Source organism: Amphibalanus amphitrite, unplaced genomic scaffold, assembly GCF_019059575.1.
Source record: "Amphibalanus amphitrite isolate SeventyFive unplaced genomic scaffold, NRLGWU_Aamphi_draft 000053F_arrow, whole genome shotgun sequence".
Classification (NCBI taxonomy): domain Eukaryota; kingdom Metazoa; phylum Arthropoda; class Thecostraca; order Balanomorpha; family Balanidae; genus Amphibalanus; species Amphibalanus amphitrite.
In genome coordinates, this window is record NW_024881549.1 from 1,227,361 (window position 1) to 1,247,017 (window position 19,657).

General features: G+C 48.0%; 1 protein-coding gene across 6 annotated transcripts in view; it reads left to right on the forward strand.

The window, feature by feature from the left end:
- LOC122377990 (peripheral plasma membrane protein CASK-like) overlaps positions 1-19,657 on the forward strand; it is a 63,421-nt gene that overhangs the window by 38,137 nt on the left and 5,627 nt on the right. For 3 of the 6 annotated variants that reach the window (XM_043358680.1, XM_043358681.1, XM_043358686.1), the window contains 4 exons: positions 4,274-4,303; positions 15,303-15,413; positions 15,886-16,024; positions 16,508-16,627. In XM_043358680.1, the coding sequence (XP_043214615.1) occupies positions 4,274-4,303; positions 15,303-15,413; positions 15,886-16,024; positions 16,508-16,627 (400 nt within the window). The remainder of the gene's footprint in view (positions 1-4,273; positions 4,304-15,302; positions 15,414-15,885; positions 16,025-16,507; positions 16,628-19,657) is intronic. The other 3 variants (XM_043358683.1, XM_043358685.1, XM_043358682.1) reach the window with 2 other exon arrangements.

A 19,657-nucleotide genomic window follows, 5' to 3' on the forward strand; every position in this document is an offset into this window, starting at 1 on the left:
TCGTAGAGCTTAGCGGAAAAGACCAACGGATTGCTCTCGCCGAGATCTCGCGATTGGTGGTATATTTTTTGGTCCTAGGTCAACATTTGACCTACTTTTGACCGGTCAAAGGTCAAATTTTCGGAAAAATAGACTTTTTTCAACTTTCCGCGGCGATTGCGGCAAAACGGTGTGAGATATCGACTTGAAACCTTCACGATCGCGTTCCTTGATCAATTCTCTATCGTTTGATATGTATTTCGTTTCCCTAGCTCTAAAAATGGCGCGTTGGGAGCGCCGGAAGTTGGCAAGGTCACAGTCGGCGGCAGAAATTCGAAAAATCAAAATTTAAATTTTTGTAATCTGATTGTATTTTTGGATTTCGGAGGTCCATTTGCTCCCTATAGAAGCTAATATTGCTGCATATTCCCATTGAGGTGACAAGAATTAGCAAAATAGTGGTTCGAGCGCTTTTCAAAAATAGTACCGGACGCTGTTACTCTTGTGACGTCATAGCTCCGTGACCTGACCTGACCCGGTCAAGTTTCTTATACCATATGATAGCCAATACTTGCCCCAACATGCATGGGAAGTTTCATCACGATCCATCAACCGATGTCCGTACCACCGGCAGGAAACCTCGGGCGTTGGCACTCAGTTTGTGAAAATCCGGCCGGAGGCTGTTCCCTTTGTGACGTCATAACTCCGTGACCTGACATGACCCGGTCAATTTTTTTTTATCAAAAGATGCGCAAGGTTTGCCCCATAAGGTACCCAAAATTTGGCGGCGCTGCGCGCCGCCGTTTTTGCACTATTTCCGAAAAGCCTCAGGGGGGGGGGGGGTTGCACCACCCCCCCCCCCTACATGGGCGAGGGTTAAACGAGACAACTGAAACGCCGTTGTGATGATTTGATTTCATGCTTCTGTGTGGTACTCTCTAAGAGTTTTTGTGCTCACAGAGAGTGCAGTAATGAAGCGTGACATGAGTGAATCGCAAGTGCGTTTTGGACGATTTTTTTTCTAGGGCTTGCAGTCGCTTTGCGCACTGAGCGTGAATTTTTCCTGTTTAGTAGGCTCATGAGCTGACACTTTAAAAATAGCTGTGCATCGATCGAATTGTCTCGACAAGACTGACACGTCAAATATTTCCTTCCTTATTGGACCTGTCTGTCTCAAAATTATTGCAAAAACTCCGTGGCGACCTCCGATGACATCAGATGACCTCAAATGCACGGTAAAATTTTACCTATTAATAGTTACACTTGCTTTTATGACATAAACATTATGTATTATCGATTTTTTTTGGCGAAACTTGATGTAGCACATGTCCTGTTGAGTAATAACCCAGTCCATTTTTCTTTCGCCTTCACAATGACAATGAGTCTACCCCAGGGCTCAGTGTTCCAACGTGAAAGCCTGTTATCACGGTCAGGCCTCGGCGGGACGTGGTGGTCTGGTAGACCATGGAGCTGATCGTTCCCCCCCCCCCCCCCCATACAATGACCTTGGCCGTCTGGATGATTATGTCGGTGATGCATAGGGGGAGAATGAGCTGCTATGCACCGAAATACTTACCTAACGTCCCGTTGGTTGGGAGCGGAGAACAGCTCAAAAAGAGACTTCTGCTGAAGGGAGCCACCCTCAGTCCTGAATAGGGGTCAGATGATCCGGGCTTAGAGAAGTTCAGCCGCTTATGCCTCCTTGCTACTGATAACAATCATGAGATGACATAGCGTAATGACCGAAAATGGGCTTGGACCTGGAGCGGTTTCACTCAAACGTCAATAATAAAAAAACGGTAGGAAAGTAAAGTACCTTACCGCTTCTGAGGCAATACGATATTAGTAAAGTAATCTTGAATGCGGCTATTGACCATTGCTTTCCGAGTTGGTTTCGAACTTGACCTGACCTTTCGTCACCTGATTTCGAAAATCCGAGGTTAACCGTCGATGCAGTCCGGCACCCTCAGCAATTTCCGTCTCTTGTTGTGTGGTCGTTTTCTGGGAGAAGGGAAGTGAGAGGTTCATTTGTTGTTCTGCCGGGCGCGGGTTAGCGTAGCGTTCTGTCACTGCCGCGCTGCCGGTGGCGGGCAGTTAGGTAGGGTAGGGGGCAGCTCTAGGCCGCGCGCACCTGGTGCCCGATCCACAGTACGGCCCGGCACAGTCCACAGCTTTCAGTGTCTCCGGACATCCATGTGCTTTCCGTGGTAATGCGAGGAATGGCAGCTGTTCTTGTTTACAAGCTGCTCACCGCAGGGGGTTTACTCCTCCTGCGGCTGCTAGTACCGGGCATGAACTGCACCGCTATGTTCAATTCATCTGCATGCTCGTTTTTAATGCAAGTCTTGATGTACTTTTCTATTGCGGTCAGGCTCACTTTTTGTTGGCTCGATATTTTTGGCATGCGACCGACGATCATGCCGTGGCCTACAGAAGTGGCTATCAAAGTATGACTACCGTGCTAGTATGACCCTCGTCGCGCTTCCCTTGGATTATGTATGCGTATATTAGCCCCTTATTTATCGATGTTCATTGTTATGCATGGTTGTCTGCAAGCCATGTTTTGTATGCTGATGTTGCTCGGTGTACAAATATAATATTTTTAAACTGCTGATAAGTTTCGGATAATGTTTTTTTTTTTGCATCTGAGCCTGCAAGCCGTACAGCACCCTGGCAATCAAAGGTTTGCCGGCATTACTACTCGAGTCAATGTGGCAGGTACCCGGGTCAGTCTGTCAGGGATATACGCGAAGAGGTCAGTGTGGCCAATATCCGAGTCGGTGTGGCAAATGCGCGAGTCAGCCTGCCGAATACCCGAGTCACTATAACAGGCACCCGAGTCGGAACCGTTCTGTTGCATCATCAACGCTGGTGAGAATGAAGACAACAGGGTGGTATATAAAGAGGCCAGCTTGTAGCGTAGGCTTATACAATATACAGTTTCACATAACGTGTCACAGATGATGATGGCGATAAGATGAACTGGAAACAAAGAACATACTAGTTATGGTTACGTCACTACGCTCGAGTCACCGGAAATCACAATGCCAAACGATATACGGTATTAGGGTTCCGCTACGCATTTGTCAGTTATTTACACCTCCGACGCTGATAATGCCCATTTGTCCTTTCAGTTTTAGTCGGGGTTGGGACCAGTTCAGATTAAGAGCAGTCTAGAAAGGACAATGTCAGCTCCAGCTTGCTACAAATCGTTTGAAATGGTCTTACTAAATCGAGCTGGAGCCTGGACGGACATGCTAAACCTTGAATAGACATTGTAATTTGGTATAAGAAATAAAACGATTACCTACCTTCAAGCTGTGGCCAATGGGCATTGTGCACGGTTTACAACTAAAGATGCGGCAATTATAAAGTGAAAACCCTTTAAAGTCGTAAAACATATTTTAGAATATATTTATTTCGGAACATCATTAACCCTTTACCCATTTGAGGTCATTTGAGGTCATATAGAGCGCCTATGCCTAATAACTGTAACAAACTAAAAAGTTATTAAATGTGTTGGCTTTATCGAGACAGTTCTAACGATGTGTTACATGACTTCGGAGTTCAGGGTCAGGTACCCATACGCTGTGGCCATATTTTCAAGTTTACCTTTTATTGTCAATTACAACATGTTTCCGGTATCGTGGCATGAAAGACATCGATAGCAAGACGGTATCCTGATTTTTACCATTTTTACCAATATCCTAGTTTTGTAAAATCAAATGTTATTGAGAAAAAATGTTTTCGTCCAATAGTACATTTTCTCACGTTTGATAACCTATGATGGCCTTTGAAGCTCAAAACTTTCAGCTGAGGTCAACTCTGTCACACTGCTGGATCGACCGTAAACTAATGCTTTAGCTGCTTTAGCTGTCGATGGTCGCTGTCACTTTTCCAATGTTTCCAAATGGCCTTCGTCGCTAAGGTGTCCTTAAACTTAAACCTCTCTCGTCGCTGTCACTGTTCCACGAGTTAACATTCAGTACCTCACTTTTTGTCGACCTGAAAATGGCCCAAGTACCTACCTTCGTAGGTATCTATTTTTGGTGAGCTTTCTTGGCGCCTGTCGCACTTCTGCCTATACGCTACCTCGTGTCGAGCTCGAGAGGGATCGTTATGGAACCCCTAACAGCCAACAGGATACTCGTACCCTACCCAATAAAAAAAAACTTCTGCCCCGCTCACCAAGTGGGCTGTCCTGGCAGTGATGAGCCGATCTTGCACCATTCGTGGTGCCCAGCTCTCTGCGACACGGGCCGGCTCATTGTGACACGCCTCTCTTTCTCTGCAGATGTTTAGGAAAAGTCCGGCCCCGGTGATAGTAAGTAATGTCACTGTCGTGCTGCATGTTTGTGGTCGTCCTGTTCAAGTCGGTAGTAGCTCGTCGTGGGGTGGAGCCAAGAACTAGCTCCAACTCCAACGGGAATTTCCTACGCTAGACATTGCTGCCTTTGAGGGTTTCAGCCCATTCGGCTGTAATTCAGCTGCCTTGTAATTATTCCGATCCTTTCGATGTTTTTGATGTTGTGGAATGAAGCGATTGGTATTAGTATGGCCATTTGATGACTAGGATGCCGGGTGCGACATGGCAGATCGTACTTGTTTTTCATGACCTCGTTTCTCTGATCCGGTGAAATCTGTAGTCCCTGAGGTAATCACAGCCCTCGTAGACGCACGCCGTGACTTCATGTTTACTAGCTCCGTACTTTTTTCTTTGTTGTTTTGATTTTTTGTGAGTTAATTACAAAAAAAAATGGGTCATTGACCTGAGCTGTAATGGTGCCGGTGACCACCCTATAATTCGGGCGCCCTGAACATCGCCATCGCTCTGAAGTGTAAGGTCACCGGTTGATCTGAAATATTAAAATTCGCCGTTTGTGGTCATTCGCTGAATCTAATGGCAGAGAATACGCTCGTTTTCACGTTAAGTCTCCTGAGGCTAGTACACAGATAATTTATTGCCTCAAAATACCAATTCATTTTATGGTTATCGCGAGTTTATTGGTGTATAAGCGTCGAGTTAAGTAGAAAAAGACCGTGTATGTTATTAAGTAGAAAAAGACCGTGTATGTTATGTCGTGGAATCCCCAAATCAGTCTGCTACGACAGGATGGAAGGTAATTGACATGACATAGAAAATCTATCTACGTGTAGAAGATAGACGATGAGCGGCACGCAGAACAATATTTTGGTTTTCCTGTGCAAATTTAACCATTTTGTCCAGCCTTCGATCCCCGAACTACTAAGGGTCGGCCATTGGCTCAGGTCGAAGGTGCAAGTGACATTATCGACACCCATCGACGACACTCACCCGCCCATATGCGTTACGATCAAATCGAAGCTGGGTCATCAGCAGAAGTAAATTTTGGGTCATTGCATCACATGACCTATTAAATTTAGAGACAGAGCTGCTGCTCTGACGGGGTCATTGCGGTATAAAATATGACACATGGAAGCTTTTATTTATAAGTTTCTTAACTACCAAAGATCTGGAGATGAAGAACACTTTCCCAAGTCACCGGAGTGCTATCCTCCATTTCAAATTTCTAAATCTTTTGAATATGTATGATAAATGATTTCGGATGTTCTCAGCATTGAGCAGAGCGAAATTGCGAGCTTTTTCGAATCAGTTCCACAAATTTCCTATGGAAGCCGGACACCCAGTTAGTTACATCCAGTCGCCCTCCTGTGCTGCACCCTGCGCCGCCTGAGCTCTCCTGAGCTCAGCAGAACGCGTCGCCCTAGCTCATGAGATTGTCGCGCCTACGGGCAAAATGCATTAGCGTGACAGAGCGGGCGTCGCAAGAGGAGCGCCACCCACGCACAGCGGCACATATATACCCCCAACGGTGATGCTGACATATCACTGGACTATGGCGGGCCGCAGCGTCAGGAAAATGTCAGGGCTGTCTGGTATTCGATACCTATAGCTCAGACCACTGAGTCTTCGTGTATGCTCCGCTCGGAATGCTGAACGAGAGGATACAGCTTCTTAAAGTTATAAAACCACCTGTGGCTTGGATACTGGGCGCCATAGTAACAATCGAAAAGTGGTGTACGAAGCCTGGTCTTGTCAAAAATACTTACGAAGGTATTCGGCCGTTTTTAGGTCATGTAAGAGGTCAGGTCACCAGAGGTCATCTTAGGTAAATGTAGGTGAAGGCGGGTAGTCATTGCATCAACGCACAGCGTTCATGCCCGCTTTGGTCGACGTCCGCCATTTCGTGGTTCGTCTCCTGTCGTAAGCGTCTTTCCGTTAGGACTCCTCACTAAGCTGGCCATGCTAATTTTTGGGATTCGGCCCACTCTGAATCCATGGCAGGGCCTCTGGATGATCAGCTATACCTATAGGGAGACGTTAGGACTGGGCTGAGGCGGCGGCCAGCTGTTGCGCGGCCGCGGTCCAGCCGATCTCGAGGGACCGACCGCCGAACCTCGCCAACAGCCATCCCCGAGGAGTTGGCTCCAATTGAGTTGATCGTCTCCAAACTCGGTTACCGGAGGCCGTCCGGCCCGGAGCACAGGGGTGGGTGATCAAGGAGAGCACGGCACGAGCTCGATTATATATAAAAGACTGCTGAATCGCGTCACAGCGACTTCAAGAAACAAGTATCCGTGCCTGATTCTGGTGATATAGTAGATGCGGCACTACATAGGGATCGCAACTTTAGGTTTGGAGTTATGGGATAAATAGTTTAACGTGACATGAGATTTATCGCTCGGTGAGCACAACTTTCGGACCTTTAAGAATTAGGTACTTGAAACGCAAAGCACACGACCGGAAACATTTTCCTGATCCAATAAGCGAATAACACTGGAAGTCGGTACAATACGCACAGGGTCACCAGCACACGCCCACTACATACAGAGTGCGGTGCGTCGCGGTGCGGTCAGCTTCAGACCCATTCGCGTCCCGCTCTGTACCCGTGGCGAATGGCCGGCGAGGAGGTGGGTCATCCGTCTGACTAAAGACGGCACCCGTCACTGGTCGGTCACGATCAGAGGGCGGGAGGGGGAGCCGGGCGGGGGAGACGGCGGCACCGACAACCACGCCGGAAACGGAGAGAAGGGCGAAGACGGAGAGGAGGCAACGACGCAATGGTGAAGAAAAAACGATGTGGAAAAAGGACAGAGCATTAGGTACGAGTCTAATGTCTATTGTCTATAGCAAACCGGTGAGCTCCAGTGGACTCCTGACAACGACAGAATTGGAAACGGTAAAAACAGAAATGTTACAGTCGCGGTAAACCGATGCATGACTGTCGGATCGAGAGCAAGGCCATCACACTGACAGGTTCATATTGGCTGCGCTAAAAATATGAGCCTACGTAGATGCTCATAGCAAGAATGGTTCTTGACGTAGAAGGTTAGGTCCATGGTACGACGACGCTCGGTAACTTTCCTTCTCAAAAAGTAGATACCGTAGTTTCGTGCAACTTTGACCACCAAGCCACACCTAAAAAAATGTTTTGCTGTAGCTTTTTACACTTATCTTGTGCAGAAAAGTTGTTGTTATGGTTCGGTAAGATTGTTCATCAGTTACCTTTGGGAACAATCCCAAGTTGGTCCTAAGGCCAAGTTGAAGGGCTAGGAGGGGTTAAAACAATCCATGAAAAATCAACGGAAAATCAGGGTTGGCTAGGATCCAGTGAGGGCGGTAACGGGTGCGCCACTAGTGAACTTGTGGCTTCCAACTTGTAGTGGTTGAGATAAGCTCGGAATACACAAAAATTCAGAATGTTAACTCCTTTCTTTAAAATGCTAAAATTGGTGGACAGCGTGTTTCGTTTTAGCAACCAAAGGAAGGCGCTGCCTGGAGCATTATCCGTATATAGCGCCTTCCTTTGGTCGCAAAAACGAAATAAGCCCCGTCTCAAGGTCTATGTCTGTCGGGTCCCGATTTCAGAAGCAGTACTGACTTAGGTACTGACAGCACTGAGTACTGAGTGGCGGGTAGGTACTGATGCCGGTGCGTTTTTAGGGTTTTGCGCTTGGCTTCTGCCAGAATGCTCTTTTGTGTACAGGTCAAAGTAGTGTTGGAAAATTGGCCTTGTGGTTTAAATACACGCGGTCTTTTGGGTGATTTATATTTTTTTTTATAAAACTCGCTAAGGTAGCTAATGTTGTCATACGCCTGGCATAAGTGAGCAAAAAAGGCGGAAACCATAATTTTTTAATGAATATTTTGCTGGGCAAAAGTTGCCATACTAGCATACAACATTGGCCACCTGCATTTTCAAAAAAATATGTTTGCAGTGTTGCAGCACACACGAATTTGTCATTTTCGAAAAGCCCAGGGTCGCCTCATCTACGTACGGAGTTGCTTAACCCGCGTCGGGCCGCGGGCGGTGCTCCGAGACTTCCGCGCCGGGCCGGGGGTGTCTGAACACCTCCCTTCTAACTCGGCTCCTGGGCCACGTAGCGACACGCAGTAAGCGGCAGTCGAAAGAACGTCTAAAATAAGGACGAAACACTTCGGTCATTTTTTGGGGTCAGGTCGAAGGTCAGGTCACCAGAGGTCACCAAAGGTAAAATGTTAGCTATTTCAACATTTTGGAAACTGCCAATGGCTAACTCGGGAACCGATAGAGCTACAGCGCCGCGGAAAAGCGCATTCGATAGCTCTTTTAACGCTCTTTCGCCATCATGTCCTCAGATTTGACCTCTGCTCAACGGTTTAGCCTCCAGAGGGCAAAAACTCCAAAAATAGCCGTTTTTACGAAAAATGTTTTTTTTTTTCGACAATAACTTTTGACTCAAAAGAGCCAGTAGCCACATTACTTTTGCCAGCATCGCGTTCCTCTCGTCGAGACGCTTCGAATGAATAATTTGACCTTGAAAGGTCAACTTGAAAATTTAACCTCAGGTCGAGGTCATGGCCGGAAACCTGACCGGAAAAGGTCATGTTGCATATCAGTCGATCCGCATCGTCGAGCCGAACACATCTAAGGTGTTTTCATCGCTCTAGCATGTCTCTATCAGAAGTTATTAGCGAAAAAACTGTTAGATACTATTCGTGACCTGATATGACCTCCGGGACATAACGAGGGGTCACAGGTGCCATTTTCCGGTTCAGTGTGTCAATTTTACCTGCGTCCCGTTATTTGAGAGTGTCTAGAATGGCGTTCGTGCAATAGAGACGCTTTTCTTTTTTCCCATTGACTTAACCCTCGCCGGACCTATTGGTTCTCTACATACGCGCCTGTACGCGCCGGCCGAAGTGGGGGGGGGGGGGGGTACGACCCCCCTCGCCGTTTCGCCCCTGGTGGAGCTAGCGAGTCGCAGAAAAACGAGCGTGTGCGCCGTTACGAGACGCAGAGATTGATACCCGATTTTAACCCTCGCCCATGTAGGGGGGGGGTTGGTGCAACCCCCCCCTGAGGTTTTTCGGAAATAGTGCAAAAACGGCGGCGCGCAGCGCCGCCAAATTTTGGGTACCTTATGGGGCAAACCTTGCGCATCTTTTGATAAAAAAAATTTGACCGGGTCATGTCAGGTCACGGAGTTATGACGTCACAAAGGGAACAGCCTCCGGCCGGATTTTCACAAACTGAGTGCCAACGCCCGAGGTTTCCTGCCGGTGGTACGGACATCGGTTGATGGATCGTGATGAAACTTCCCATGCATGTTGGGGCAAGTATTGGCTATCATATGGTATAAGAAACTTGACCGGGTCAGGTCAGGTCACGGAGCTATGACGTCACAAGAGGAACAGCGTCCGGTACTATTTTTGAAAAGCGCCCGAACCACTATTTTGCTAATTCTTGTCACCTCAATGGGAATATGCAGCAATATTAGCTTCTATAGGGAGCAAATGGACCTTCCAAATCCAAAAATACAATCAGATTTCTAAAATTTAAATTTTGATTTTTCGAATTTCTGCCGCCGACTGTGACCTTGCCGACTTCCGGCGCTCCCAACGCGCCATTTTTAGAGCTAGGGAAACGAAATACATACCAAACGATAGAGAATTGATCAAGGAACACGATAGTGAAGGTTTCAAGTCGATATCTCCCACCGTTTTGCCGCAATCGCTGCGGAAAGTTGAAAAAAGTCTATTTTTCCGAAAATTTGACCTTTGACTGGTCAAAAGTAGGTCAAATGTTGACCTAGGACCAAAAAATATACCACCAATCGCGAGATCTCGGCGAGAGCAATCCGTTGGTCTTTTCCGCTAAGCTCTACGACGCTCCGTTTTCAAACGCCAAGGGGGGGGTCGCACCAACCCCCCCCCTGCATGGGCGAAGGTGGCAGATCGCCGTTTACGGGCGAGGGTTAAGGACCTAGGTCAACCGGTGACCTCTGAGGTCAGGTCAAGTGCCCCAAGGTACGGTTCAGTTTTTGGTGAATAACTTCGCAAAAAAACGGCCGCAGAGCCGCGATTTTGGAAGCATCGTGTTTGCCTCGCTCAGGCGCGTCGAATGATACACTTTTTATTTGGGTGAGGTCACCTTTGGGTGTTGACCTCAGGTCACGGTCAGGTCAGCGCCCCAGGTCACGAAGTTGGTCGAAGGGGATCATGTCGCATATCCTTCGATTCGGAAGGTCTTTCTGAGTTCATTGGCGGCTTTCCCGACTCGCTAGCTCAATTTGATAGGGAGTTATTGACGAAAAACTAATATGACATTGATGACGTCATAAATGACGTCACGCAAGGTCAACATTGCAAAAGTGACGCATCTAGCCTTGCAAGGAGTACATGAAATCATGATTCTGTGTGGTTGAGATAGTTGCAGATCGTTTCCGGCGCCAGAATAGCAGTTTTCATTTTCCCCATTGACTTATAATGGTGAGGTCACCAAAATGACCTGACCACATATGACCTTTACGAAAAATCCGAGATAGGTATACAAGTTGTGAGACTCGTAATGGATACTAGATCCTGCAAGTTTCATTTCCCTGTGAAAGCTCCTCTGGCAGTGAGGGCGTTGCGAAGTTGCGACATCTGAACTCTGAAAACCGTACAGAGGTTCACTTATGACGTCATAGGTCAGTGACCTGACCTGACCCGAAAATGCGGTTGGTGTCAAAAGATCTGGCTTGAATCAAAGGTTAGTTATACCAAGTTTCAGCTCTCTATTGCCAGCGTGTTAGGAGCTATCGCGAAAAACCCCTAGGGGGGAGGGAGGCGGCACCCGCCCCCCCCCCCCTCGGCCGGCGAGGGTTAAAATGGAGAGGCCGCAAAATTGACCTGGCCTTAGGTCACCGATATAAAAATTCCGAGATGGACGTTTTATAGATACTGTTATTCTTATAAATCATCGCTGTAATTTTCCAGGCACTCGTGGGCCTTATGAGACCAACATACGGTCATCTGAAGTCAAAGAGGATCTTTTGAGGTAAAAAAGGGTCCCTGAAGAGAAAATAGAGGGCCCTATCAGGTACCCAGGGGGCCTTTGGGGCCACTAGAGGGCCCTTTGAGGCCAAGTGATGGTCTTCAGAGGTCATCAGAGGGTCCCTCTGTGGGTATCAGAGTCCTCAAGGCGAACAGACCCCCCACCCCCGTGAAAATGCAGTTAGTGTCACAAGGCCAAGTTTGCATCAAGGTCAGGTACCTATGCCCAGTTTTTGCCGACGTGTTTCGAGCTGTCGCAAAAAAAAAACTTGTGGGAGTGGCACCCGCGCCCCCCTTGGCCGGCCAGGGCTCTTCTAACTCGGCTTCTGGGCCACGTACCAACTACCAACACGCCAAAGGTAGCGTTCGGAAGAGCGTAAACAATAATGACAAAATTTCTCTGGTCACTTTTTAGATCAGGTCAAAGGTCAGTTCACATAGGTCATCCAAGGTCAAATTTCGCCAACTTTAAGTCCAATTTCGACAATTTTCAACAAATCACCGCATGACTCGGAAATGAATAGAGCTAGAGTGCCAGGGAAAAGCGTAGTTAATGGCTCTTTTAACCCTATTCCTGGCGGGTTCCGCCGGGACAAGAAACTGGCGGGGGGCCGATTTGGCCCCCTTCAGATCTCAAAAAACTACACATCGCAGCGACAAACGGCAAACGGCGTTTGATAGGTCGTTTAAAGATCTACAACTTTTACATAAAACATTTTCAGGTCAGGTCAGTATTGAGGTCACCAGAGGTCATCAACGATAAAATGTTTTGGAATTAGTAACCTATATAACTTTTAAACTAAGAAACATAGAGACATAAAACCAATACATTTTTGTTGCTCTCGCCGAGGCGATGCGAAATAAGTATTTGATGACCTTCACAGGTCAACTTGAAATTTGACCTGAGGTCAAGGTCAGGTCATTCATCAATGAGGTTGTGGGGTATGATCATGCTGCATACCAAACGACGTGCCTTGACCAGGCGAGCAGTAATTGGTACCACTTACAATTCTTTAGCACCATCATGTCGTGATTTATTGACAGAAAAACGATTTATGACGTCACATGACCTCAGATGACCTTTGCCGGTGCCCCTGTCAATTAGCGGCACCAGGATCATCACCGATGAGATAGTCTTCCATAATACTGAAAGAATTAGGTGGTTTTGACTCGTTTACACGAAGCAGGAGGCGTTTCAATATTTTCCCATAGGCTTGCAATGTAAAGGTCACGAGTCTGGCCTGACTTCAGGTCACAGATATGATAATTCTGAGATATACAAATTGCACATACTGGTACCCTAACTAAAACCTGAAGAGGAGAAATTGATCGGTCAAAAACTCTAGCTCTGGCGTGATTGCAAACTTTTCGGAGGTGGGGTCACCAAACCGCCTCTGGTGACCTGACCTGACCTGACCCGGCAACTTTTTTTTTTGTCAAAATGTGCGCAATGAATGTTTAGAAAAAGTCACCGAGTATGAGCTTTCAGTCTTGCGGCCTTTGGCAATGGCACAAGAAAAACCTGAAGGGGGGCCTTATAGGCCCCCCGCCAGGAATAGGGTTAACACCCGTTTCGTCGTTTCCATGCATCCTCAGGCCAGTCAAATTCTTCTCCATGCCACAACCCCTGATCCGGGCTGGACGGACAACTAACTTTATTCCATGCGGGCGGCTCCCATTGGAGCGCACCCTCACCGGCACAGGCCATTTAGCCTTTAGGATCATTCGACGGCACAAGAGGGGGGGGGGGGGTACGACCCCCCTGGCCTTTGGCCCCTGATCGAGCTAGAGCTTCGCAGAAAATAAGCGTGTTGCCCGTCACGAGGAGAAGCCGATGATACTCAATTTTAAGGTCCTAAGTCATCGGTTGACCTTTCAGGTCAGGTCAATGACCCAAAAGTCGGGAAAATCGGGACCTGCTAGAACGTCGTAAAGTGTGGCTACTATGGGGTTTCTCAGGGTGCTGATCAGTGATCACGAATATTTGTTAGTTTTGATCACAGATGATGCCTTTATGCATTAAGGCCAGGTCGGGTCAGGTCAGGTCAGGTTAACCAGTAGGGGTCCTGCTGGGTATTCGTAGTAGGTACTTGTCAACCGCCTCTGACAGCTTCGTAACATGGTACGAATTCACCAAAACTACTTCGTAATTGTTCAAATAGTTGCTAAATTCGAATTCAGCTGAACAAAAACTAGCCTAGAAACATGTAAAACTCGAAAAAGTGAGCCGAGGTCATCAAAGGTCAATGACCTGACCTGACCTTGACATCCACCGTTATGCATGGGAGCAACATCATATCTCATGTTTCAACGCTTGAAACCACGAAAAGACTGCAAACGCGCGACTAATGCGAGCCGACTTACGCCGAATCGCGATTCCGGCCAAACATGGTCTCGAAAAGTAGGTCACAGGTCAAAGGTCATTTGGGTCAGGGTCATGAAATTTTCAAGGTGGGCGTTAGATTGATTAATGCGAGGGTACTGAAAGTTTCGTTGCGATCGGTCTCCTTTAACACGAGTTACTCGCGAAAAACAGAGGGGGGGGTCCGTTCGCCCCCCCCCCCCTATACGGGCGAGGGTTAAGTTGACTTCACCCGGACAAAAGTACCCATACCATTCGACGCGCATGAGCAAGACAAACATGATAGTGCTAAATTTGCGGCTTTGCGACCATTTTTCGGGGAAGTTATTTGGGTAGGTACCTACTAAAAACCTAACCAGTGCTTCGGGGCAACTGAACTGACCTCAGAAGTTAGGTACCGGTTGACCTGAGACCTTAAAATCGGGTATGTACCAATCGCTGCGTCTCGTAACGGCGCACACGCTCGTTTTTACGTGGCTCTAGCTCAGTTGGGGGCGAAGCAGCGAGGGGGGACGCACCAGCCCCCGCGGTAGGGGCGTACGTAGAAAAACAGAAGGTCTAGCGACGAACACAATTAGGTAATGCTTAATTCGAGGTCAGCGCCGACGATTACGTTCGTCATACCATACACCCGCCATAGGTATGGCAGGGTCAGCCAGGGTCATTTGTGGTCAATGGAACTTTGAAGTCAATATAGGCATTGCTGATATAAAATTCGAACCCCTTTGCTAAGACGGACATGATGATACTATTAGTTTGGTCTGCGAAAAATTATTCGGAAGTCATTCGCAAAAAAAATCTATTCTTGGGTCACCGACCTGACCTGTAAGGCTACTGGTTCTAAAAAAAAACTTCGAAGGGTATCAATATTTAACTTCCTCTCGTGGAAGGCTGTACATTTATCCTGCGAAGCTCCAGCTCAGGTTATTGGGCAAACACGACGGGCCGCTCCATTCGTCTGCGCCGAAACCATCTGTGGATGCGGAATGGCCAATGCCGGCGGGGTTTAAAAGATATGCATTATAATTTCTATGTAAGTGTGAAAACGTCCTCGCTTCATCCATCTGCTTCGTCTTCGTGTTAACATTTTAGCATGAACTAATGTGCACTGGCAAGTGGCATGCTGTCAGCAATTACTATGTGTTAAGCGTATACTTTGGGGTATGACGCTCACCTTACCCCAAAACTCTCCGACTTAGTGCCTTATTTCCACGTAGTACATGGCGCGGAAAGGAGCTAATTGGATCCCCGGGTGCTGCAAATTCAGTAGGTATTGATAGACCTCATTCATAACAATCATCGAAGAAGCCGAAAGTCTCCCCCTGCTTGTACCTACATACGGGGAACGTCTCGAATGTTTTGTTTCGTAGTGTCTGCGATATTTGTCCCATGTTGTTCACAGCAATGCTGCATTCATTCCTTTTTGCAAGACATTCATACGATCAGCACCAATAAAATGAACGGCTCAAGAACGGCTTACCCATCAGAATACGAAGCCACGATGCGTACTTTTCTCGTCGCCCGGCTGAACGGTGTGCCCCAGCCCCCAGTTATGTATGTAAATTAGGTACGCACCCCGGGTTGAACGCCGCAGACTGACATGTGTGTCCCTTGGTTCCGCTGGTCTCTGCCCAGATATACGTCCGGGCGCAGTTCGACTACGACCCTATGCAAGATGAGCTCATTCCGTGCGCCCAGGCCGGCGTACCGTTCAAGACGGGAGACGTTCTGCAGGTTAGTGAATGGATGTCCCCAGGCCCAAACAATACTGTATAGGACCAGGTGGAATAGTGGGGATCCGGGTGGTAAAATCAGCAGAGGGAGTTCATAGAAGAGCGGACATTGACATGGAATGACCTAATGAATGGATGATCATGGAACGGATGAAACGGTATGGTTCCGTTTGCGACAAACTAATGGAGATGACGAAACAATGATGATCCCTATTGAACTATGGGGGTGGGTGGGGGTAGGTTCGATGCGGTGTCTGTAGCGTTGTCTGAAGCTTTGCTGCCCATCTTTGTTTACTAGTGTGTAAGTCAATTACTCACAGATGAGCTTATTGCCAGTAGCAATATCACCTGAATATAAGCAAAATAATTATGTGATTTATCACAGCGGCATACATTCCTTACCCAATTCGTGTGCATTTGAGTGCAGCCCAGTGGCGTGTCGGACTGTATCTAACACCGCTCTGTCTGCGCAGATCATCAGCAAGGACGACCACCAGTGGTGGCAGGCCCGGCGGGAGGGCTCAGCGTCGCCGGCCGGACTGATCCCCTCCCCCGAACTGCAGGAGTACCGCTCCGCGTGCTCCGCCATGGACAAGTCCAAGCGCGAACAAGGTCAGCCGAAAACATATTCACATGTCAACACCATATTATGTTTTGATCTTGTTAACTGGCAAAAAGAACAGGCATATTTCGTTTTAAGTGGAACCACTAACGCTCTGTAAGGCGACTGTTCGGGGTCTCGGGAGGGACCGGGTTCGATTCTCGGTGTCGTCAGTTTTCCGGAATACCGCCCTCAGCCGGCCCACAAACGGACGGTTTAATATTGAGACTCTCAAAGTCGTGTAACGAACATAGAGGAAGCTTTCGCCGTCGCGTCATAAATACGATATACACTCAGGGCGACCGAAATATGTCACCGGGATGTATGAAACTATAGAAACGTTAGAATATTGTATTACGTCCGTGTTCTCATCTCTCGGAAATTGATTAATGCCCTACTAGTCACAAGTTTATCATTGGTGACGGTTCAGTTAGCATCCGCGGTTGATTGCACGACACGTTATCTGATTTCTAACCCATCACTTTTCTTTCCAGTTAACTGCTCAATTTTTGGAAAGAAAAAGAAACAATTTAAAGACAAGTACCTGGCAAAGCACAACGCAATCTTCGATCAACTTGATCTTGTCACGTACGAGGAGGTGGTGCGCCTGAGCTGTAAGTAATTCTCTGCACTCTAACTCAAACTATGTATCTCAGCGATGCCATTCCTTGGGATTTGTCCCAAGATCTTGGGATTTGGACATCAACATTGGGATCTTGTGATTTGCACTGTATATCTTGGGATCTGGCAGAATTGTCTTTTCATGCTTTCGAATGCTTTTTCCTCAGACGATAAGAAATTTGAGATGGATTTGCCTCGCGGACGGTTAAGAGCATTCAAACATATTGAAGTAAGCTATATTCGGACGAAGCTTGCGGTGTTTCTAGCAGGCATCATCTTCCCGAGATAGCAGGATTAGTTTTGTATCATTACTTATTATGAGTACAGTAGCAGCTCTCAGTCGGCGTTTGGCGACTGGCGCCCATTTGTTCATTTTCCAACTACCGATCAACGGGTATGGGTGATTTGGCGACATGATGTTGGATGGCTATGAAAAGCATTAACAAACATTATGCCTAAAAAATGTTTCAGAAAGCGGCTCCCGCACAAAGCGTTCCATATTATGGGTTTGCTCTTTGGAGGCTTATCCGTTGACCCGAACCGAAATAAGGGCAATTTGTCTTTGACCTCGGAAAATTGTGTGGTCACCTGACCTCTGCTTGACTATAAAAATAATTAAAGCGTATCCTTGCGAGTTGCGACTCTCACAACACTGCTGACGACCTGTCATTGTACAGTCCAGGGGACGAGTTAGGTGCTCGTTTAGACCCCCTCGCCATCGTCGGCTTGAAAATTCATGGGCCCCAGCATAAGGTCCCGGGAACGATTTTCAAGTTGGGGGAGCGAGCCTAAAATAACTGACAAGATGCATATGAATCAGTGGCGTAGCTAAGGGTCTAAGGGGACACGTACCCCCCCCCCCCCCATCGGGTTCAAAGGGACCCTGGGGTCCGAGGGGCCCTGCGGCGCCATTTGACCGCTGAGGGCTAACGATTGCCATATTTCGACTTAGAAGCACCTCACGGGCCCCAAATAGCCACACTAAGATCTCCATAAGGGCCCCACGCCGACTTCTGAGGGCCTCTTATGGCTTTTAAGGGCCCCTCGGTGGTCTCCGATCTGGTCTCTTGAGAGTTCTTACCGGCCTATGAGGGGCCACTTCTAGGGGCATTTCCCGCCTGTGATGGTCCCGCACTTATTTTTCTGAGGGCCCCATAACGGCAACTGTGGGGCCCTCATCGGCGCCTATGAGGGCCCACGGCCACATCGGTGTCTCTGAGGGGCTCACACCCCCAACTCTGAGTGCCTACACCAGTGCCTAAAAGCCCTATATCGGCCTATATAGCTCCGAGGACTCAACCAACACCTGCGCATCTAAACCTAAAGACCACCCAATGGTGAACGGCTTTACACCAGCGTCTATGAGGGCCTACAGCAACGCCTGTAAGGACCCTGGCCGGCGCCTCTGAGAGAAATACACTAGCACCTCTGAGTGCCCACACCGGCACCTGCATGACGGCCCCACACCAGTGCCTCTAAACTCTCAGGGCCCCTCACCGCCGGCTCTGAGGGCCTTGCGCCGGTTATTCTGAGGGTGCTACCGATAACCTAAGGCACCACACAAGCCCTTAGTGTCGCTTAGCTTTAATCCCATACCGGCCCTCCGAGGGCGCCACGTCGGTGCACTCATTGCCCCACACCCCTTCCTCACACCCAGAGCGGGTAAACTGTGCTATACCTATAGCAACGATTTTACCACCGTTGTAGGTACGTGTATGTACGTTATGTATTTCTCAAAGTTGACCCAAAATGGTCCATTATAAAATCTGGCCTGCCAAACATATGGCCAAGGTCAGGCTCAAACCAAAGCGGGATGACAATAGCAGATATTGTCAAATCGATACTGTACCAATCAGCAGAAAGCATTCAGATGGCAAGGAAAATGCCGTGTGTTGATGTTTAGATGCATAACCTCCAGCGACCCACCGTATAGATATCTATACACAACTTTGCAAATTTTTAGCGACAAGAAAACTTTTAGCATTGACCTTAATCCCGGGCGTATGGGTTTCTTTACCATTTGTTAGCCACCTGGCGAGAAATTTTGGCACTAGTACTTCGCAAACGTCCGCAATTTTCCTTTTTGTGAACTATGGCGACCGGCGGAAGAAGTACAGGTTAGTTAAACGCTGTTTTCAAATGTTTTTACTAATTGCTGAGAATAATTTCATGTAGCATTACTTAAAACTAACCATTACGGTTTATTTGGTGTGTTGTCTGTGTGTTTAAATTAATTGGCTTGCTTCCTATACTGTCATCAATCACAATGTCAAGGTGTCTATACGTTGGGTCTGAATGCTGTCTTTAGGGGGTTATATTTGATCTCTCTCTCTCTCTCTCTCTCTCTCTCTCTCTCTCTCTCTCTCTCTCTCTCTCTCTCTCTCTCTCTCTCTCTCTCTCTCTATTTCCTCTCTTTCTTCCTCTCTTCTATCTCTCCGTTCGTTCGTTCGTTTGTTCGTTCGTTCGTTCGTTCGTTCGTTCGTTCGTTCGTTCGTCCGTCCGTCCGTCCGTTCGCTCGTTCGTTCGTTCGTCAGTCCGCCCGTGCATCGTCCATCCCTACGACCCCCATCCCTACGTCCCTCCCTCCTCCATCCCGCCCTCCCTCCCTCCCTGCCTCCGTCCATCCGCCCATCCGTCCAATTTCCCTCATGGTTACAATCCCTGCCATTCCAGGATGTTCTGGGAGTCCTTCCTGTTCCACACGTCCTGCAACTGCCCGCCGGAGGCCTCCCGCAATAACTGATGAACAGCTGCGTGAGATCCTGAACAACCTTGACATCTCTGATATTGAGCTCTCGGTAGATGAAGATGACTTGGCCGGAACTGCACCGATGAACGTCTCTGGCGAAAACGAAGACAGCCCATTCTCAAACGACGAGCTGTCAGCAACCGATGAAGAGACGTCCGATCCACCTGCCAGCAGAAGAGTGTTCTGGAGACTCAATGCCGATTTTGGAGAGCCGGCACAGCGTCTCTTGGAGATGGGAGTAAGCACGGGAAGAGTTGAGCTGCAGAAAGTGCTT